This window comes from Tachyglossus aculeatus, chromosome 20, assembly GCF_015852505.1.
Source record: "Tachyglossus aculeatus isolate mTacAcu1 chromosome 20, mTacAcu1.pri, whole genome shotgun sequence".
Lineage (NCBI taxonomy): Eukaryota > Metazoa > Chordata > Mammalia > Monotremata > Tachyglossidae > Tachyglossus > Tachyglossus aculeatus.
The window spans coordinates 4,665,803-4,689,013 of NC_052085.1; the positions used below are offsets into that span (position 1 = coordinate 4,665,803).

The following is a 23,211-nucleotide window of genomic DNA, read 5'->3' on the forward strand; positions in this document are numbered from 1 at the left end:
TTAGTACAGTGCTCTGCACATAGTAAGCGCTCAATAAATACGATTGATTGATTGATTGATTTGCCCTTGGAAATTAATTTTCAGTGGATATGGTTTTGACAAAAGAGGAAATTACTGTTTTCTAGATCACCATTTATTAAAATGTTTTGTTCTGTGGCATCTTGAATCGGCCATTTCTGGGATGCACTTCAAGGTTCATATCTTCAGAGGACTAGAAAGGCATTTAGCCTCAAATGTGCACGTGTAGCAAACTCAGACATGCTACCATTTGGTTGAATTTGGGTTGCCAGAACACATCCAAAAGATTGCCTATTTATATCAGTGTTCTTTGGTCCACCAGTTATGAAGCATCAATGTATTTTTTCATTTATGCTCCAGAAACATATCAGTTCTCTGAGTAATTTGACAGTCTGATGCTTGACCCTAAAAGAAGGCTATTGATAAAGACCAAATTTTCTTAGTAGTCAAAATGATTACTATAGCAATGAGAACCCGTTTACTAAAAATGTACTTTGTTTTTATTATAAACTAAACAAGAATCCAAAATCTTGGGAGCAAATTCTGGATTCTAGTTAAGAAATGATTAATCATTTTATTTACATGCACTACAAGAATGAAGGCTGTGTGGCATTGTGGTATTTTCAGCATATTGAATAACCACCAGAGAGCATCAAGATTTGCCAGATTGCTAATTTTTAGCATAAAATTCCTTCAATTTTAGTAAATGAGCAAATGGCCACCAACCTTCAGATGGGCTTGTTCTGTGCTTGGCTGCACCCTGTTTGTGTCAGAGGGGCAAAAGTCTATTTACAGAACTTTGGTTTAGTTCCATCCCTTATTAGAGCTAGAGTGTTGTAGATTTAGAGGGTTAGATTCTCTTATTTAGTAATGTAAATATCATAGGTGCGGTAGCATATTTTTTCCTCCGGACAACTTTGAAAAACAAAAAAAGAAACAAATAAATGCTGTGAGAAGAAATAAAATAAACTAACCTGTCACCTCTCCTTGCTTATTTTTCAGCAAACCTGATATGTCCCGCCTGAGGTTGGCTGCCGGTAGTGCTATTGTAAAACTGGCACAAGAACCCTGCTACCATGAAATCATCACATTAGAACAATACCAGCTATGTGCATTAGCTATCAATGTAAGGGAAATGTCTATGGAATGTGAAATGATAAACTCTTTAGCTTTCTGTCATTTAAAAAAATGTAATTATCACTAATGCTGAAATTTATCTAGTACCAAACCTGGCAATAGTGAAATTTTTCAACTCCCTGAAAAATGATTTGTGTTTAAATTAGTCCATTGGATTGAAATGATAATGATAATAATAATGATGATGGTATGATGGTATTTGTTAAGTGCTTACTATGTGCAAAGCACTGTTCTAAGCACTGGAAGAAGTTCATCAGTAATTACCAACTTAATATCGTGATGAATCTTACCTTTAATTCTTGAGCAGAACTAATTATTGAAAACCTGAGTCTCCTATTTTTAACTAGCTTCAGTGAATTTAAAAACAGAGGTACTTGTCTCATTTCCGTATTTTTCAAATACCACTATATGGGAAAAATAGGTTTGACTTGTTAATAAGTGTCAGTCATCTCTGTGTGGGTTTCTTCCTTTTATCCAGGTAATTCCCTTAATCAGACTTCATTTCTGCACCCCCTAATCTGGTGTGTCTGGAGCTGATTCCTTCCCGGCCCATTGGCCAAAGGTTGGCCAAAGGTCCCTAGAGCTAGCCCAAGAGACTGACCCACAGATAACAATTTCTATCCTTATTACCCTTCCCTCCAACAATTCTATTGTTATATTCAAAATGCACTTTGTTTTGGTGTTTCAAAATGCTATTTTTATTCAGTGTGTGAAATATCATTACAGTTTGACCCCTATTATAAAATAGCTACTGTTCATTCCGGCTCAGGGAATAAAGCTTTCTAAATATTCATTCAATCGTATTTATTGAGCGCTTACTATGTGCAGAGCACTGTACTAGGTGCTTCTAAATATGCTAGTTGTGCTCCTATCAGCTAGTAATAATTTTAAATCAGTTCTTTCTAGTCCCGTCCCTGTGTAGCTAAAATAACTTCCTCTAAGAAGCTTCTCTGTGCCCCAGTTTCCTCAACTGTGAAATGGGGATTAAATACCTGTTCTCCCTCCAGTTTAGACTGGGACAAGGACTGTTTCCAACGTGATGAACTTGTGTCTACTCCAGTGTTTAGAACAGTATTTGACACACAGTAAGCGCTTAACAACCGCCACAATGATGCTGATGATATTTGCGAGACCCAGAGAATAGAGTTTTAGAATTGCAACAAAGGAATCGTATTTGCCCTCATTTGAAAGCTTGGTGTTGCTGTCTGATAATGGGGATGATTACATGTGCTCTTTAGTCATTATCTAAGGGGACACGTGGTGAATAATAATGAATGTAAATGATTTAAGCTTCAAAGATAGGCCTGCTTTCATTCTGAGGACCGAGTGGTTTCTGGTTACAAAAGTGAGAAATAATAACTTCCCTGCTGCTCAAGGGGCCATCAGTTTGACTTGGAAATTTCCAGGCAGGAACAGAGGCTCATCTAAACTGTGGATCTCTGCTGGAGCCCACCTGTCTGTCTTTACATATTACGGGGTCCCGGGAGATCACACAAAACCTCCCCCGACCCTTTGCGAAACAGCATAATGCCCTTATTTGGTTGGCCCAGATAATTTCTCTCTAAGAGAATGGTGAGTGATTATTTTCATGGCTGTCGAATCCTAGCTAAATGCCCCTGATTATTTTGTTTTCACAGGATGAGTGTTATCAAGTAAGGCAAGTGTTTGCTCAGAAACTTCATAAAGGCCTTTCCAGGTTACGGCTCCCACTGGAATACATGGCAATATGCGCATTGTGTGCAAAGGATCCTGTCAAAGAAAGAAGAGCACATGCCAGGCAGTGCCTGGTGAAAAATATCAACGTGCGACGGGAATATCTGAAGCAGCACGCAGCAGTTAGTGGTAAGACTACGAGAAACAGAAAGTCGGCTTGTTAGAAATGATTAGGTTTACGACTCAGGGATATCTGTGAAGTGACCTTTATTTAAGAAAAAATAAACGCGTATTTAACGCTCAATTTTGTGAGCTAAGAAGTCAGCTAAAAGGCTGATGAATTTTATACTGGGCTTATATCCACCTGGGCAGAGTTGAACTGCTCAAGTAGGGAAATAGAGGACTGAGAACTGTTGTTGCTGGGGTGGTGGGGAAGAATTACAAAAAAATGTTTAAAAGAGTCTTTGTATTTTGATGAGCCAGTTTTACTAAGATTACAGGGAATTTATACTAAGATGATTCGGAGGCTTTTTTTTTTCTATATCCATCACCTTGGCCTAGAGTAAACTTTGGTTTGAAAACTTGTGAAAAATACAGAATAAAAGGATTGTTTTGATCCTCAATAAAGGGAATTCAGAAAGACCAAGATCAAAGAGAAAGTGGCATTGCTGCTGCTGGGATGTTGCCAACTTGTACTTCCCAAGCGCTTAGTACATTGCTCTGCACACATTAAGCGCTCAATAAATACGATTGAATGAATAAATGAATGAATGAATGGGATGATTATCAGCATCACTCTTGCAAAACAATCTTAGCATCAAAGGTCTCAAACTTGAGGTTCCCTTTTCCCACTGTATTTTGAATATGGAAGACCAAGTTGACACTTGGAGGACTTTTCAACTTGGCCACTCATGTAAAGACTAGAAATGTATCCAGTGTGCAAATGGCAACTGTCAGCACTCCCCTCTCCCCTTTTTTATTTTTAGATTGTGAGCCCTCCAAGAGACAGGGACCATTTCTCATTCCCATTTGTGCATTCTTTCCCAATGCTTAGTACAGTCCTCTGTCCAAAGTAAGGACTTAATGAATATTACTAGTACAAACTTTGCATGCAAAAATGTGCAGACATATGGCATAAACGGGGAGGGGAGGGGGAAATAATTCCACTTGAGCCATATACAGCACTTCTGACAGATCTCTAGACCAGAGCTGAGATGGACTAAAATTTTACGGAATACCAGACGTCCTACATAGACAGTTAATGGCATTAAGCCTTCCCAGACTGAGCCCCCTCCTTCCTCTCCTCCTCCTCCCCCTCCCTATCCGCCCCTGCCTTAGCTCCTTCCCCTCCCCACAGTACCTGTATATATGTTTGTACATATTTATTACTCTATTTTACTTGTACATATTTACTATTCTATTTATTTTATTTTGTTAATATGTTTTGTTGTCTGTCTCCCCCTTCTAGACTGTGAGCCCGCTGTTGGGTAGGGACCGTCTCTCTATGTTGCCAACTTGGACTTCCCAAGCGCTTAGTACAGTGCTCTGCACACAGTAAGCACTCAATAAATACGATTGAATGAATGAATGAATTTCTGTGGAGGGGATTTGTCTGTCGGGTAGGATGCGTGTGCTGTGTATGGCTTCTATCCGCTTTCCACTCTATTCCCTCCACTTCCCCCTGGACAAAACCAGTTCCATAAATTCAAAGAGGCAGAGGAATAAGTAGGCTTGGAAGAAGGGAGAAAAGGAAAACCATATCCTTCTTAAATCCTCTCCCACCACCCCCACCCAAAGAGCAACAAAGTTCTTTGTTGAGAACTCCAGAAAGAATTTAATGTGTGGAGAATAGATTGCTAGTTCATTGAGGACAGGAAAGATGTTCTTTGACTGTTCTTCCCCTAGCACCTCCTGTAGTGCCCAATATTGTTGAACAAAGAAGAGGAACCATGAGCGAAAGGAATATCATCTTTCTAACCCAAAGAATAAGAGGTGTATTGGTCTTCAAAGAAAGTAATTTCAAAATGATCTGGGTTCCAAAAGGCTTCAAAATGTTCTGATGGGCACCTATGAGTTTGTTTATTAATGCATTTTTGGTTGTTCAAATATTTCACGTTAAATTTTTTAGGTGGCATTTGTCTGTGAAACTTAACTAAGTCCAAGTGTTTGAGAAATCGTGATTGTGGAGCTGTATTTTATATAAATTTCACACTTCTATGTTTGCAAACAATTCCATTCTTTTTGCTCTTTCCTACCCATTAGTCTGTAGCTGTAACTGCCAAAGCGGGCTGGCTATATGCATGTTTTGCCATGTAAAAGTGCAAGCAAGAATAACGTCTAAAAGCTCAAATATTCATTTTGCTTTTGGTTCAGCTCAGTAGTGAGAGAGGTTTTGAATTGTCTGAGGTTTCTGTTAGGATGATAAAGTAAGAAATAAAACTGTTTTTATCCAAATCTTGAATTAGGACTTGTTCTGACAAACATAATGGTTCATGTAAAATTGGTATATTTTACATGGGCTGTTCATGACGGTGAGGGTGAGCGAGGAAAATAAAATTCAAGATGTTTGCATGCTTATGATTTTCCAGTGTGTTCATCTGAACTGGCCTCCTACTTGCTGCTACTTTGATTCCCATGCAAAGCAAGGAATGTTAATTGGAAAATCATTTTTTTCCTAATCCAAAACTTCTGTTCTTTCTTTTGCTTTTCAGAAAAATTATTGTCACTTCTGCCAGAATATGTTGTTCCTTATACCATCCATCTTCTTGCACATGACCCAGATTATGTCAAAGTCCAGGATATTGAACAACTTAAAGATGTTAAAGAGTAAGATTTTTTTTTTCCTGCCTAGATTGTTCCAACATTCGCTTCAAGTTTTATGTCCCAGAAACTTAGAGTTTCAGTTTGCAACCACAGCATTATGTGTATTTGTCCTTCCCATTTGGAGATAATACCAGTGGTGATGTGATTTACCCAATGTGTGGGTATGGCCGAAAAGTCAATATAGGACCAAGAGGCTAAAATGTTGACGTCCTTGCCTTCCAGTGCTTGATGTTGTCCAATTACATTATGTAGCATTGTGTCCTAGGATCTAGAATTTGTAGCAGTTATTTTTATAAAGGGGTCTGAAGTGTTGATCAGATTAGTGCATTCATTTCCCTCCTTTAGTGATGAGAACTTGGGCTATGAATTGCCCAGGTTCAGACAATTGGTGGAGGCTAGACTGAACTTTTTATGTCTCCCAACTGCAGCCCTTTCGCTTTTTCCACTGGATCAAAGTGGGAAAGAATGGCTGAAGGGGTACTGGAAGCTAATCAGGAAGCAGTGCAAATAATTAATTTTAGATGTGGCTAAACTGCAGGGCATTTGGACATTGTACATAAATCTATATTCCCAGTCAAACCATCAGTGACATTTATTGAGTGTTTACTGTGTGCAGAGCACTGAACATAGTGCTTGGGAGAGTAGAATAATAATAATAATAATGGTGGCATTTAATAATAATACTTATGGTATTTGTTAAGTGCTATGTGCCAAGCACTGTTCTAAGCACTAGGGTAGATACAAGGTAATCAGGTTGTCCCACTTGTGGCGCCACAGTCTTAGTCCCCATTTAACAGATGAGGTAACTGAGGCACAGAGAAGTGAACTGGCTTGCCCAAGGTCACACAGCAGATACGTGGCGGAGCCAGGATTAGGACCCACGTCCTCTGACTCCCAAGCCCTTGCTCTTTCCACTAAGCCATACTGCTTCTACTAAGCCACGCTGCTTCTATTTGTTAAGCACTTAGGTATGTGTGTCAGGCACTGTATTAAGCTCTGAGATCGAGACAAGCAAATAGCATTGGACAGAGTACCTGTCTCCCACATGGGGCTCACCATCTTAATCCCCATTTGACAGATGAAGTAACTGACAAGTGAAGTGACTTGTCCAAGGTCACACAGCCGGCAAGTGGCAAATCCCATGCTCTATCCACTAGGCCATGCTGCTTCTCCAATACATTTTGTTGGCACAATCATTGCTTTCAAGGATCTTGTAGTTTCACGGGAGAATTCTCAAGAGGATAATTTCAGAAAGTAACTTTTTACTCTTTGTTTGGAGGAGCACACCAGTGCAATGTAGTGAAGCAGTGAGGCCTAGTGAAAAGAGCATAGGCCGAGGACCTGGGTTCTGATCCTAGCTCTGCCACTTGTCTGCTGTATTGTCTTGGGCAAGTCACTTAGCATCCTGCTTATGTAGACATTTAGGCTCAGAGGAAGAGAAAGATCTGAGATCGGGTCACACACACCCCCAGGTGTAGATCCAGAAAGCCAATTCATGCCTCAGTGGAGTTGGAATCAGAAGATCCACCCCTGCTTCGTGTTTGTGGGAGTGCTATGTGTTAAGATTTCTTCAATTCTTTTTTAAAAAAGATGCTGCATTTTAAAAAATTGTTTTGAATTGCCAAACTGCACATTTACCTAATGAAAGAACTATTTTTTCCCCCTAGATGCCTTTGGTTCATCCTGGAAATCTTAATGGCTAAAAATGAAAATAACAGTCATGCCTTTATTAGAAGGATGGTGGAAAACATTAAACAAACGAAAGATGCTCAAGGACCAGATGATGCTAAAATGAATGAAGTAAGTGACTGTTAAACTTTACCCTGCCCAGACTGTTAGTTTTGGGGATGGACTAAGGACATCGCCTGTCCCCTCTTGCTCCCCGAGAAAGAAACCCCAAACTGTATGCTTCATTTTTTTCATAGTCCTATATGCATGCTAATTATAATTCTTTCCAGATTTTTCTTTGAGTCGATGATTTTCCTCATTTGTAATATGCTAATTCTAATGCCTTTGCATAGACTCAAACACAACAGACAACAATACTTTCAAGTCAGGAAATCTTGTTTTTCTTTAAATGCCAAGTTTAGGTTTCTAACTTACATATTTGTTTTGCAACATTGCAGAAACTGTACACAGTGTGTGATGTGGCAATGAACATCATTATGTCTAAGAGTACGACATACAGTTTGGAATCCCCCAAAGATCCGGTGCTTCCTGCTCGGTTCTTTACCCAGCCTGACAAGGTTTGTGGTTTTGGATTTATTACTTTCCGCAGTTTAAATATCAGAATCCTATGTTGTGTCCCTAAGAGTTTATAAGGGGATTCATTTTTAGGTTTAATAATAATACCTCAAATCAGAGAAAATGGTGTCTAACTGGTTGGTTATATCTCTTCGTAAATGTTTTCACTGACTTGCTTTTTCCTTGGCAATAGAACTTCAGTAACACCAAAAATTACCTGCCTCCAGAAATGAAGTCCTTCTTTACTCCCGGAAAGGTAAGGTTTTGCTGTTTAGTTTTTTTTGAATAATGGGCCTGTAATTTCAATGAATTTTATAAAATAGAAATTCTCAATTTTTGACTGTAAGGACGTAATTCAGAGTTAGATGTATTTGCTCCCTGTGCTATGTCCAATGAAATGAGAAGGTGATATTCCAAAATTGGTCTTGATTATTCAGTGCTGATTATTCAAGTGTGTGGAATATTCATTCTCATTAACTTTTCTACTTTCTCCATCTAGCTGTCACCCTTTTGCTAGCTCATTGCTTATAAGACCCTCCACCTGAACAGAAGAAGTAAGAGGAGTAACTCAGATCATTAAGGGATCTTTTACAAGAATGTGTTGATGGGGAAGGAAGCTGGAGATTTTATATTAAAAAGGACTTTGGATCATCTCTGATTCTTTTCGGAGGATAGAGGCTTTTTACAAGGATTTTTAGAAATTCTTCAGGAATTTTTTAGCTGTCAAATTGTATGAGAAAATAAAAACGGGTAATTCTCTAGTAGGTTCTTTGAGCACCATCAGCTGATAAAAAGGAAGCCCTCTGAGCGTCTCAGAGGGTGCTCATCATGTTCTAGTGTACAGCAGAGGAGTGAGGGCTCAGAGACCTTTCATTCCTGGCTGCTCTCTCTGGTTTGTGATCTGGGGAATGCATCGTCCGAGAGGTGACATTTCCAGTTCAGGAGAGTTATTGTTAGAACTACAAGGGAAATCACCAGTTTGCTCAGTAGTAGGAGAGGGGAACAGAAGCAGAATTCCCCGTTATTGTGTGGGAATACTTTCCACTCCGTCTTGTTTTGAAGGGCCTTGTATGGATCAGGAATCTAGGGCCCCCAATACCTAATCCATTTGGGTCCCAGCTCCTCCCAGGCAGCTCTGGGCCATTCCAGGGTTGACCGCAGCATGACTGGTACAGCCCTAAACTGTACAACAGCCAGACCAATCTGAAAGCGGCCTCTAACCTGGGCTGAGGGTCTGCTGGCATGTTCAAGATGGCCCTGATATATATAAATAAATATATATAAATAAATATAAATAAATATATATTTATTTATTTTTATATAAATGGACCCTGTCAGAACAGTGGTGCGGTGGTCCGTAGCCCAGTACTGGCCCAGGCCTGTCGGATCAGGTTTGGCTTTGGGCCGGCCCATCTCAGGCTGGGGGACTCTGGTCCTACTGGCCAAGCTTAGCTTTCATAGTCTTCTCTTACAGTAGAGCAGAACATGTATTTATTTATGTTTAACAGCCACAACTTTTCAAGGCAAAAATTTTTCAGCAAGCATCCCAACAGGGAAAGGAACTGTATGATTCTTCTCTTTTGAAATAGTTCTGAAATAACAGTGTGAAGAATAAAGTTCTTTCAGGTCATTCTAGAGCAGGAGTGCATCTATTCTCATTCTGGAGTCTGGCCATCATTAGTGAAACCTTTTGGCTTTACTTTCAAGACTTCTTTTTTATTAATGGAAAGGATCATTCTACTTCCAGATATGGCATTTAATCTGTCATGTCTAAGATTTGGCTTGTAGTCTAATAAAAAAATACCAGGCAGGGATGTATTTTATAAATACGCATGCAGATGTTTTGACCTTAGCTCACTCCAAGTTCCTTATAGTTTTTTAACATGCTTAAGTTTTTAATTGAACAGAAAATTAAAATTAATAGTGATGTATTTCTGATTTTGCTTATGTTTTTAATGGAATAGAAAATTAAAATTAATAGCGATGTATTTCTGATTTCAGCCCAAAACAGCCAATGTTCTGGGAGCTGTTAATAAGCCTCTTTCATCAGCAGGCAAGCAGTCTCAATCCAAATCTTCACGAATGGAAACTGTAAGCAATGCCAGCAGTAGTTCAAATCCAAGTTCTCCAGGAAGAATCAAAGGGAGGTAAGTGGAAGGCCACCATTTTTTAGTTTCCTAATGAAGCTTCAAATGTTGGGCTCCCTGATGGCTTCTTCTAATGGTAGGGAAAAGACTAAATAAAGAGTAAAAATAAACTTCACGTAAAGCTTTAGAATTCATCATGCTTCACGTTTTTAAATATATATTTGGCCTTCTCCTCTAACATCTGCATACAAAGTCACTGAGTTCCAAAGAAACCCAGGTTGCACCCACTCCAAGAGAGGATAGAAACTGAGCCTCCTTGTTAATGTCAGATAATTGATCTTATTGTCCTGGGTCGGTAGCACGTTAATCGTTCAGTCTTCTTCAACTACTCTTTTCACTTTCCTTTGAACACTTTGTCACCAAAAACCTGAGCTGTTGAAAAAATGAATTCCTCATAACTAGACATCTTATAAATTCCCAAAGATTCACATGATAGACATGTAATGGCTAGAAGCAGAAAGTTGCACAGAAGTAAACTCCCCAAGGCTTTGACTTGTTCAAATTGATGCTTGGGAATGTGCCGTCCTGGCATTGCCCAAGAAGAACCACATCGGCATATTTTCCCTGGCCTCAGATGTCACCAACTTGGCCTCTGACCAACCCTAAAGCAGCTAGAGAGGCATCGCCAAGAGGACAACTCGCTCATCCAATATCCCAAACCTTGTCCTTCTTCAACACCCGGAACCTCATTGACTGATAAAACAGCCGGAAGGCGGGATGGGCGGTGTTATTGGCAACAGTGCTGGGCACGCAACTTGGTGGCTCAGAAAAGAGCCCGGTGGGCCAAGTCCTCTGTCTTTCATGGAAGGGGAGAGGGAATTGAAATTGTGGCTATGAGCCACTTCCTCCTCCCATGGCAGCTCCTACCTGGCTCCAACCCAGCATCAGGCACAGCCAGTGAACTCCAGCGTGCCCCAGTTCTGAGCGCAGTGTGGCATGCAAGTTCTGTGGTGTGGACTGGCGGGCCACGGTAGGCTCAGAAGCAGGTAGTCATAGATTGAATGGCAGCCGGGATCCAGCTAAGGGTCTGAGGTTTGCCTATTTGTGCTATGCTGGTGGGTGGTACCAAAATGGCTCCTTGACTCCCTGCGGCTCCACAAGTTTCTGAGGTGGGCCTGAGCCAAAATCAAAGCCCTTTGCCCTCTCTGCAGTCCACCTGCTCTCAGGAACCTCTCGTGTGGTTGGGGAATTGAGAACGCCAGAGAGGCAGCCCGGCTTCTTCCCCACCCCAAGTTGACGTAGACCGGGGCGGGTCGTGGACCTGTACCGCGCTCCCATTTTCCCTCCCACATTCCATAAAGAAATCCTTTGTGACTGTGTTAATATTACAAGAATAACCTTAGGGTATAAGGTTTAGAAAACGAACTACAGTTTTGCCTTTCAGCTCTTCGAGTCGGTCTCTGTTCGAAGGAGGCTGCTCTGCCGGGTGATTAATTGGGTGGCAAGTGGGAGAGAGCTCTTGGATTGAGGTTTCTGCGAGGCCGCCCCAAGGAAGCTGTGCGTGGGTCAAAAAAGTTGTTGCGTCACAAGTGGTAAATAATGCTACATGTTTGTTTTGAAAGGCTTGACAGCAGTGAAATGGATCACAGTGAAAATGAAGATTTCACAATGTCTTCACCTTTGCCAGGAAAGAAAAGTGATAAGCGAGATGACTCTGACGTTGTAAGGATGACCTTTTTGGTGGCATTGCTTATTTTTGTGTCTTAAAGTCTAACTGAAACTACTGTTTGCATGTCATGATGTTGGAATCCCTGAGTGAATGCCTTTGTAATAACCTAACTTTGTCATTGGCTACTTTTTTGTAAAATTTAAACTCATGTGGTTTGTAGCTTTCACAAACAAAACCCTCAGATTGATTTGAGGGGATTTTCCCTAGCAGAGTTTTGATCAGAAAGGTGGTGATCTAAAAAGGAATTGTTGATTAGCGGGTGGTTGCATTCTGATTTTAACCAGGTGCCGACCTGCAACTGAATCAGCAGGAAAATGTCATATCTCTGCATGCTTTTTGGGAAGGGTCTCAGAGAGTCTCTGCAGGGGCCACACACCCCGACCCCTCTCCAGGAAGGGAGCTAGGATCACAGGTTGGCAGAGTCACCTGAGGATTCCCGTGCCCCTTTGTGGAGGTGAGACGGGCAGATCGGAGTAGCGAAGGGTGTCCACGTCAGCGTAACGACTCTCTGACAAACCCCATTCCCAACTGGAGTAGACACAGCAGACAGACCCAGAAGTCCTGCTGCCAACCCAGAAGCAGGGAAACATCATGGTTTAGTGGATAGAGCACAGTCCTGGAAGCCAGGAGGTCATGGGTTCTTATTTCAGCTCTACCACTTGTCTGCTCTGTGACCTTGGGCAAGTCGCTTCAGTTCCCTCATCTGTAAAATAGGGATTAAGACAGTGAGCCCCATGTGGGACAGGGACTGTGACCAACCCAACTTGCTTGTATCCACCCCAGTAGGTAGTACAGTGCCTAGTAAGCGCTTAACAAATACTATTATTATCATTATTATTATTTAGAAGGGGCATCAGTGTCCCCAGTGCAGACCACCTTCTGGCATAATCCCGGACATGAGCCTTGGGGAAGCATTTTAATTTTGGAGGCTCCTTTTGAGATTCTTCAGAGAAGGATAGACTGAGGGATTCATCAGAGGGTGGGGATAAAAAAAAAAATCATCTTTAAAAATGAAAGCTTCTCTCCCCCGTGGAGACCGACAGATCAGGTGCCAAATGCAAAGTAGGGGGCTAAAATGGAGTTTTAAGGAGCCACTTGGTGGGCAATCCCCAAACCAGTGAAAGGCTCTTCCAGCATTCCAGAAGCAGGAATGCACGTGTCCAGAGATTTGGCGGGGCCATTTGATGATTGTAGGAGGTAGGTGCCCCTGGGGCTCGAGAAGCTCAAGGAATTCTCTAGCTCGGATGTTATCCAGGAAAGTGTTGGGAAGGTTCTCACACCCAAATCATTTTTTATAACAGGCAGGTCAGGGAGTAACCACACAGGAAGTTGTAGGCCATTGCAAAGATGCTGTTGATAGAGAAGCCGCGTGCAGGCCTGGGAATCAGCGGACCTGGGTTCTAATCCTGGCTCTGCCACGTGCCTGTTTCATAACTATGGGCAACTTCTCTGTGCTTCAGTTTCCTCATGTGTAAATGGTCAAAGTTAAGTGACTTGCCCAAGGTCTCACAGCAGGCAAGTGACAGAACTGGAATTAGAACCCAAGGCCTCGACTCCCAAGCCCACGCTCTTTCCAATCAGTGAATCGATCTTATTTTTTGAGTGCTTACTGTTTGCAGAGCACTGTACTAAGTGCTTGAGAGAGAACTATATAACAGAGTTGGTGGTCACATTCTTTGCCCAGAGCAAGTTTACAGTCTAGAGGGGGAGACAGACATTACCGTAAATAAATGAATGAAATTATGGAGTTGAACCTGTGTGCTATGGGGCTGAGGGAGGGGTGTATAAAGGATGGAAATCCTAGTGCAGAGGGCTTAGATGGAGAAGGCCTCTTGGAGGAGACATGCTCTTAATAAGGCTTTAGTGCCCGAAACTGGGCAGTAGAGGCCACGAGGTCATGCTACGTCTTTGATAAGAATATTAAAAGAAGTAGTTAACCTCCTGTTTGTGAAGTATAAGCATTATTCTCTTTATAGTCATTTCTGCTAAGCAGTCCACCCACTTTTAGAGTTGTCTTCATGATTCAGATTCATCCCCGTGTGCAGTTGTTGCTTCCCACCCTCCGACCGAGACGGACCTATTGTGAAAAGAGCACCAGCCTGAAACTCAAGGAAGCTGGGCTCTAGCCCCAGCTTTGCCATCGGCCCACTGGATGAGCTTGAGCAAGTGTCTTATTATTAACCACTATGGGCCTGTCTCCTCACCCAAAAAATAGGGGTGAGAATGCCAGTCTCTCCCTATTGTATTTGAGTGTGGTGAGAACACGGTGAGAAAAAGTAAAAACCTTTGAAACAGTAAAAACTCCATATAAGATTTTTCTCGGCATTTCAAGGTGAAGAGGAAGAGGGCCCAGATAACCCAGAACATAAACTTCAGGAGATTAGCAGTGTTCCCAGATGGAAAGGGATTTGTTTACATTCTACTCCTAGGAGGAGCAGAGATGACCTTTTTTAAAGTACTCATTTTGGAAGTTTAAAAATCTGTCCAGCTAAATGTTTATTTGTGCAAAATCCTGAAAGGAGCACAATTCCCCATCCAGATTCTTAGGCAGATTCTGTGTTTCCATCTGCTGGCAAGGTCCCTAAATTCTCCTGATTGCTCTGTGGGTGTTCAGAGTACAGTATTATGATTAATCTGAACTGAGGGGGAAAAAGAGAAACTTCTCTTAGGTGAGTTGGAAGTAATACCCTGATTCTATTTTGGTTTATACCCTGAGGCTTGGTTTCTTTCATCCTATTTATGAAGTATTTCATTTGGCCTCCTTGACTTTTACTGTAATTATTTTAGTTGGCAGAAATACCAAAAGCCATTGCAAATTGCTGAGTTACGTTAATTGTGAAATAAAACGAACGAATCAGTCGCCATTTATTGAACAGCCCTGTGTTTAGAGCCCTGCTCCGGGCAGTGTTGAAGAATACTAATACTCAAGTTCATATCCTAATATTTCCCGCTTAAATGATATCTAGACACCGTTTACAAAATCTATCATTGGGAAACGTAGAAACAGAAGCCAAAAATGGAACATGTCATGATGAAAATGTTGTTTTAGGATACATCCATCATTAGATCAGCGACTCAAAACTGGAAAAAATGGGGTAATTTCCTGATAGGTAATACACAAATGTGTAAGATTTATATTTAGTAAATGCAGGATCGAGTCTGTAGTATCCTTTAAATATTTTATTTTCGTTTCATTTTGGCTCTAGACATATTAACAAGAACCGCTGTTTGCTTTACAAATTTTCCCACACACGAACATAAGTAATCATTCATTAAATCCGTCATCCAAATTTGTTTTCCAGTCTGAGTTAGAGAAGCCCAGAAGCCGGAAGAAAGCATCCACCACCGACTCAGAAGAGAAACTGGGTATGGACGACTTGACGAAGCTGGTACAGGAACAGAAACCCAAAGGGGTGCAGCGGGGGAGGAAGAGGGCTACCACCGTGTCAGAATCCGACGAGTCCCAGTGGCCGGAAGAAAAAAGGCTCAAAGAAGATCTGCTGGAGAACGAGGATGAGCAGAACAGCCCGCCAAAGAAGGGTCGAAGAGGCCGGCCGCCGAAAGCCGTTGGTGGGGTCCCCCCTAAGGAAGAGCCAGCGGTAAAAGCCTCCAAAAGAGGAAATCGGAAAAGATCCGGACCCCCCGCGGCAGCAGCAGTGGCAACAGAGGAGGAGGATGAAGAAGAAAGGCAAAGTGAAAATGTGGAACAGAAGCCAAAAGGCAGGCAGTACAGGACACCAAGAAGAACGCAACAAAGGCAAGCATCCTTTACTGTTAATTGCCCAGCGTTTTAGAATTTAGAATAAATTTTAGAATAAAATTTGATGCCATCCCAATCTGGGTCTTCTCACCAGCAGAACAGAATCATCCGAATCCAGTGCCGTTGAATCCGCACAGTCCACGCCGCAGAAAAGACGTGGCAGACCACCGAAACCGCCACCACCCTCGCAACAGAAAAAAGCGTAAGTCGTGAATGTCAGAATACGTGAAACTGTGTAAACTCTCTTCACAGTGAATCGGATACTTCCTCGATCCCAGGCTTAGGAGATCAGTGCCATTATCCTATCTGAAATAAAATGTGGACGTGGTGTTAAACGAGTGGGTAATGGATACTCTCAGGTGGAGAAGCAGCGGGAACTAGTGGAGAGAGCTTGGGGGTGGAAGTCAGAGGATGTGGGTTCTAATCCCAGTTCGGCCACCTGCCTGCTGTGCGGCCTTAGGCAAGTCACTTAACTTTTCTGTGCCTCAGCTTCCTCATCTCTAAAAAGGGGGGCAAGGGGTTTGACTGTGAGCCCTATGTGAAATAGGGACTGTGTCCAACCTGATTACCTCCTACCCCAGAGCTTGGCACATAGTAAGTGCTTAACAAATACCATAATAATAATAATAATTATTACTTGGACTGCCAGCCTTATGTGAGTATGTGACTGTGTTCAACCTGATTATAATAATAACAATAATAATGGCATTTATTAAGCGCTTACTATGTGCAAAGCACTGTTCTAAGCACTGGAGAGGTTACAGGGTGATCAGGTTGTCCCACGGGGGGCTCACAGTCTTAATCCCCATTTTACAGACGAGGGAACTGAGGCACAGAGAAGTGAAGTGACTTGCCCAAAGTCACACAGCTGACAAGTGGTGGAGCCGGAATTGGAACCCATGACCTCTGACTCCAAAGCCCGGGCTCTTTCCACTGAGCCCTGCTGCTATCTTGATTCTACCCCATTGCATACCTAGTAGTATGATTGGCGCATAGTCAACGCTTAACAAATACCACAATTATCATTATTAGCAGTGGTGGTGTTTTTACTACCACTACTAGATTACCCATGTGGGGCCTCTGGCAAGGCTACTCTGTTCTTTTTCAATGCACACAAGCTTTTAGTGAAATTTCTCATGGAGCTGATGGGGCTCAAGGGATTAGTAAGGTATCTGGGAAGCAAAGGGACCTGGAAGACAGTCAGATGGCCTTTTAATCATCTGTTTCATTCCCAGTTCTGTCATCCTGAAAACGCAACAACATTCTATTTATAGGATACCATAGTAAAACTGTTAAATCCTCTCATCCCAGGCTTTCTCACATGACTGAGCTTGTTTCTGTTTCCTCAGCTTCTGAATATATAAATCCAAACGTGTTTTCATGTTCCTGACTCAGCTTTTAATATGTCTTTTCCGTGTGGTTTCAAATACCGTTTTTTTGCTGGGGATCTTTGCTGCCGCAAAGACGTAGAAATGGGAGCTGTTCTTCTACTCTGTCTTTTCGTATTCCAAAGCTTTTTTTTTTCCCCATTGGAAGCCTTACAGGTTTGAGTAGGAAAAGAATTGATGAGTGATTTCACATCAAACCATCAGTCATATTAAGCACTTACCGTGGGTAGACCACTGTATTAAGCGGCTTGGGAGAGGGCAATGTAACAGAGGTGGTATTGATAGAATAAGAGTTGAATTGTTTGCGAGGTCAAATGAATAACATCTGTCAGTCTCTCAGGGTCCCATTAGTACCGTTATTCTGTTGTTGCTTAATTTAACGCTCTGCACACAATAAGCGCTCAATAAATGCCATTGATGGACTCCCCAAAGAAATGGGAGCTGTTCTTTTCCTCTGTCTTTTCATATTCCAAAGCTTTTTTTTTCCATTGGAAGCCTTACAGTTTTGAGTAGGAAAAGAATTGATGAGTGATTTCACATCAAACCATCAGTCATATTAAGCACTTACCGTGGGTAGACCACTGTATTAAGCGGCTTGGGAGAGGGCAATGTAACAGAGGTGGTATTGATAGGATAGGAGTTGAATTGTTTACGAGATCAAATGAGTAACATCTATCAGTCTTTCAGGGTCCCATTAGTACCGTTATTCCGTTGTTGCTTAATTTAACGCTCTGCACGCAATAAGCGCTCAATAAATGCCATTGATGGACTCCCCAAAGTTACTCCTCCTTTAAGAACATAAGCTAGTGCTATCGTGTGGGCAGACCCTTTTACTCCAATGCCCAGATCAAGTGCCCGCTTCAATTAAGGAGGCCTCTTATCCCCAAGGGCCCTGCTGGGATGAGTGGAGCTGCCAGGCTTTTTGGTCATTGTTTCAGCAGCCGGGCGTGATGAAGAAGATATGTTTTTAAAACCCGAGGCACAAATGACGGGATATTACCCGCTGTATTGTCTATGGAAGCACAGTAAGGCCCTCAGTTGTTGCTTGTAAACGGTAAACGCCCTGCGAACAGGGACCGCACCTACCAACTCTGTTATATTGTACCCTCTCAAGCTCTTAGTACGGCGCTCTGCACACTGTAAGCACTCTGCAGATACCGTGGATTGTACGAAATTGCTTCCCAACAGGAGTTTCTGGCCAGTGAGCTTCCAGTTCCTGGAGGGCTAGGGAGAGAGTCAGCCGCAGAGCTCTTTCCTTAGCCCAGCTTTCCTAGCTGTGGCCTCTGGGTCTGCCCCTCCTGTTGCCGTCATGCTTGGAAAGCAGCACGGTTGCCCACCATCCTTCGAAGAGGCCCTTTAGCTATTTGGTAATAACTAGGGGGTGTGGAGGGGCAAACCACACATCAAATCCATGTCATTCGTTTAATGCTCGGATACCATAAAATGAGAGTTCTAGCCTGCCCCACTTCCAGCCAATTCAGCATTCGCACCCACCCATCGCACTTCGTGTAGCTCTCACAAACCGGATTATTAAAGCATTAACTCATATACTTACTCCCTCTTCGTCCCATTTCCTCCCAATCTGTAAGTTACTTTAATGTCAGGGTCCCCCTCTATACTGTTTGCTCCTGGAGGGCAGGGAACAGGTGTACCAACTCGGCTGTATGGTACTCTCCCACGCCCTCAGGACAGTGCTCCGCACAGAGTAAGCACTTAGTAAATACACTGATTTCGCTTGTGTGTGCTTGATTTAAGGCGGGCCGGGCGCTCCAAACAAACAGCGAGTAAGGAAAATGAGTCCAGTGAAGAGATGGACGTGTTCCAGAGCAGCTCTCCCATCCACGACGACATTCCCCAGGAAGAAGTGATGGAGGAAGAAGAGGTTTCTACAATCAATGTAGGTGTTGAAGTACCTCCTGGAGGACTGCGTTAAAGGGATTAAGCAATTTGGCCGGAATTTATGGAGGCAGAGCAGCCTAGTGGAAAGAACCCGGGCTTGGGATTCAGAGGTCCTGCCACTTGTCTGTCTGTATGGCCTTGGGCAAATCACTTAACTTCTCTGTGCCTCAAGTTCATCATCTGGAAACTGGAGATTTAATACCTTTTTTCCCTCCCGCTTAGACTGTGAACTGTGAGAGAAGGGACTGTGTCCAACCTGATGAACTTGTCTCTACCCCAGCACTTAGAACAGTGCTTGATGCATAGTAAGCCCTTAACAAATATGTTAAAAATAATAATTTTTTAAAAGATTTCAGTTAAGCAAGTTTTACACTTCCTTCTGTCTCCGGGGTAAACATTTCCTCGGTTGGTAGAATAGGATTTTATTCCCAATTGACGATCCCCAGTGGCTAACTAAATAGGCCTTAGAGAGCGATTGGATGAATTTCCAGGAGAGTCTGAGCACCTTCTTTTGGGAAGATAGTGAGCCATCTTGACTCAGGGCATGCTCATAATCCTATCTCCCCTTTTGGAGGAAAGGCTAAAAAAAAGTGTAAAAACGAGTTTCCCTGAGAATATACTGGTATTAGGTCCTCTCCACTGTGATGTCTGAAGTATGTCGACTGATCTGAAGATGGGGATTAAATTAGCCCATTTCAGGGTAACCAGATTTTTAGACTTAGGTCCGCAGAGCTATCACCTTTGCTAACCTGTCAGTGTATTTTTGGCTTAGTAACATGGAAAAGGTAAGCCTTTGAGAAGTAGCAAATAGGCCCACAAGAAATTGAATAAAAGCTCTTTTATTCTTGATAATGGCTTACACCATTATTTGATCATCTAGCCGTGTTGCGCATTTCATAACGTTTTTAGTATGTTTACGTTGCTTTAGTCAATTTGGGGGACCATGAGAACTCACTGAAATACTTTGCATTATTTCCTGCGGGAAGCTATAGTTGATTTTGCACTCTTTTGTTTAACGGTCCGTTTTCCCCCAACCAATTACAAGTGCTAATAGCATCAATAAGAGGGTGGTGGGGTGTGGGGGGGAACGAAGCTGTAAAATTTCAAAATACAAAGTACGTGCCAAAGGTTGACTTCTTTAAAAATAGGAGACGATGGGTTACAGCTTTAGACTTGTGGAAGGAGTGGAGCCTGTTTTCAATCCAGCTGTCTACGTGGTCAAGCGTTCCCTTTTGGTTAAACCAGCTGCTGATCTAGCTCTTCTTTTGAACAGGTACGTCGAAGGACCTCTAAAAGGGAACGGCGGTGAGCCAACGTGTAAATTAGCAGCCTTCCAGGTGAAAGCAGCGAAGAAGGATTTGGTGTGTAAAGTGCAAGGCAGAACGAAGGTTTTTTGTGCACAACAGGGGGGTTGCCAATCCCAAGATGGATGTCCTTTCCTTCCTTACCCAGCCCCGCAGGCACAAGCTTTGGCCAATGACCTTGGTATCATGACCGGGGGGTTTGTGAGGTATAGTAGGTGCTGCCTGCAGAGACCTGAATCAAGAAGAAACTTGTAAATAATCCCTTTTTTTTAAAAACGTTTCCGACCCCTGACGTGCTTGTATAGCTTTTATCTGCGGCTTCAGACTGACAGGGTCCAACTGTTAACTGATCTATCGATTTGGAAAAGCGTGGTAGAATAGATCTCTCTAGCAGGATCTGTCAGCGTTTGTATTTGTACCCTTCTCGGCGTTTTACTGTGAAAGAAATAACCAGGCAAATGGTGGCATTTCCTGTTGCCACAATTCGTTGGAAAGTCAAGCTGGGTTTCTTCATTACGTAGCTAATCTAGCATTTACTCCTGGGCACCAATTGTCTTTAGAGGTGCTGGACTGCTCTGCTTCAACAGCTCAGAGATATTTGATGGGGCGATTATCGCAGGTGCACCTTGTGAAATCGTCCTCAACTTGTACACCTCAGTATTGGTGCCAGAATTTTCTGGCTTTCTAGTGGCATTGAAAATTAGAGGACAAAAGGTTGAAAATATTTTAATTTTAAAATTGTGTGCTATTAAATAATGTACTGAACACCTTTCCCCATTTATCGTCCCCTTTCAGTTTTTATTAATCTACTGTATCAATAAAATCCTGTAACTGAATGAGGTTTTAATAGTCTTAGTATGTTAATGTGTGTAGATATTCCCTCCTGAACATTACGTTCAAAAATGCAAATTATTACTACGATATATGAAATCCGATATATAAACAGTAGTGAAATTACAGTTCTTGATACAGTGTAAAGTTAATCAGAAAAATTTTATTGATGCAGTGTGTCTTTATAAAGCTGTTCTTGAGAGCCAAGTGTTTTGTATTTTATAGTGAGTTGCATGTTTATGAAAAACTGTGCTGAAAACGGGATGTAATCTTTTCTGGAAATTCATAGCTGGCAGTAGAATATTAGAGATTGCCTCAACAGAGAATTTTCCACCAAGAATTTATTGTACTTAGTTTTTGTGAGCCAACTTCCCTCTTTTTTTGGTATATCAAGCTACATTTTTATTGACTCAGCTATAGATTTTTGCAGTCTTACAAGGTTTGAATGAAAATTCCACTTTTGCAGAGGCTACACTTAGAGTGGCTTTTTTTTTTTCGGTTGTTCGATGAGTTCTGCAAGAAACAGAAACAAATCGCTTAAGGCAGTACCTGTATACAGTTTTGCCAACTGTCTTTGAACCAAAATGTATATGTTACTTCTTTATGCTTAACTAAGCTCATTTCATTATTTCGGGTGCTGCCCTTTTGTTTTCTTGCAGGTGACACGAGGAGGGGAAGAAATTAATTTCGAACATTCAGTTTTATCTCACTGAATTTCTTGAGCCTCTTCATGCAACCCACCCATATTCTTAAATTATACTTCCAGGATATACTACAGTGGATGAGGTTGTAATAAAGAGGATACTTGGTTGGAAAATGGCTTTTTTTCTATCCATTTTTCCAATGTATATAGCACAGGAAAGTTGGTTTTCTTACAAAAAAAAATTGCTCTTTGCTGACGAAACGGTCCATCTTATTTAGCAAAGGAGCTAGAAAATGGATTTAACGAGCTTTCTCAATGTCTCGTTATTCTGCATTGACACCCATCAGCCGGCTTTGGAGGACACAACTGCACAGAGAGGCGGTTTGTGTTGGGTTGAGGAACAAGAATTGTGGCATCTCCGTTAGCCCAACTCTCCCAAATAGGTCGGCTACTTACCTTTCAGCAGTGCAAATGCAAGTTTTTAACCTATTAGATAAAGAATAAAAGTTAGCTTTATATTTTCTTCATTGACTGAATTGCACTGAAAATGTTTATGGAAAAATATATCTTTGAGACCGTTTTATAAAAAAAAAAAAAGAAAAAAGAAAGAAAACCAGATCTTGAACTGCTTGCTGACTTATTAGGATTTATTTGCATGAACCCAGTTAGCTAACTTTCATGGAGGATTGATGATTTACATCACTTTTCATAGAAAAAAAAGTTTAATGCAAATTTTTGTCTCTATAATGCAGTTTTGTCTGTCGTTTCAAAACTTCAGTGTTCACGTTTTGGGTTATATTGTGTAATACTCATTATTCCTTGGGAAAATGATGGGTGTCGCAGATTATATGGAGTTCTCCTGATGTTCTAAGCCTTCATCTTCAAGGATTGTCTTCCTTGTCTCATTTCAGTAAAATTAGTATTTCATGTACTAACATTTTGAGATCTGCATACAATAGCTAGAGTAAAATAAGTATGTATAAAAACATTCACTGCTAACCTTGGTTAGCATATTTTTTCTGCAGTGATAATGTTCAGTTTGAAAATATGTACTGTATTCCATTAAAATGAAATGAGCTCACTGTACCAGGTTCCAGTATGAAATTCATGTACTACAGTGAATACATGCTGCACACCCTGTAGCAAATCCAGCTAATACGAACGTGCATTTTCTTGCTGCAGTGCAACAGGAAACGTTTTCAGTGATCTCCACTGTATATGTAAATTACCAAAATGGCTGTAAGACTTGTTCTAGGTATTAAAGGTGAAACTACTTTCTATATATTCTTCCATCTTGTCAGCTGTGTTTTTAAGAGGTCTCTCCCTTTCCTCCATCAGGGCATTCGGGGGAAATTCTTAGGCATATTTTCACGGCAGCATATATTAAAGAAATTGAAACAGCCTGCCTATCAGCTAGTTTGATCTAGGCATGTCTCCCCTGAAGTCTGAGTCCCTTTCCACAGTGAATCACAGGTAATCACACAAACAGTTTATAAGTAGGACATGGATCAGCTGTTCAGGGTACTTTGGATTTTGATGTTGAGTTAAACCAGGGGGAAACAATGCAGTGCTTCCATCTGAATCCACAGAATGCTGATTTAGAAGTGCTTAATTGTAAAATGGTATGTAGATGACCATGATGATAATCCCAGTGATTTGGGATTTTTATTTCCAACAGGTCCAAATTGTCACCTG

General features: G+C 41.7%; 1 protein-coding gene across 2 annotated transcripts in view; it reads left to right on the plus strand.

Annotated features, from left to right (window-relative positions):
• Positions 1 to 22,803, plus strand: part of PDS5B (PDS5 cohesin associated factor B) — an 80,855-nt gene extending 58,052 nt beyond the window's left edge. Inside the window, exons 23-34 of one of the 2 annotated variants that reach the window (XM_038762207.1) lie at positions 1,021 to 1,144; positions 2,793 to 2,997; positions 5,520 to 5,634; positions 7,299 to 7,431; positions 7,758 to 7,877; positions 8,069 to 8,131; positions 9,877 to 10,022; positions 11,585 to 11,684; positions 14,994 to 15,448; positions 15,546 to 15,653; positions 18,595 to 18,736; positions 20,012 to 22,803. In XM_038762207.1, the coding sequence (XP_038618135.1) occupies positions 1,021 to 1,144; positions 2,793 to 2,997; positions 5,520 to 5,634; positions 7,299 to 7,431; positions 7,758 to 7,877; positions 8,069 to 8,131; positions 9,877 to 10,022; positions 11,585 to 11,684; positions 14,994 to 15,448; positions 15,546 to 15,653; positions 18,595 to 18,736; positions 20,012 to 20,047 (1,747 nt within the window). In that variant the 3' untranslated portion in view covers positions 20,048 to 22,803. The remainder of the gene's footprint in view (positions 1 to 1,020; positions 1,145 to 2,792; positions 2,998 to 5,519; positions 5,635 to 7,298; positions 7,432 to 7,757; positions 7,878 to 8,068; positions 8,132 to 9,876; positions 10,023 to 11,584; positions 11,685 to 14,993; positions 15,449 to 15,545; positions 15,654 to 18,594; positions 18,737 to 20,011) is intronic. The other variant, XM_038762209.1, reaches the window with a different exon arrangement.
• Positions 22,804 to 23,211: the final 408 nt, after the last annotated feature.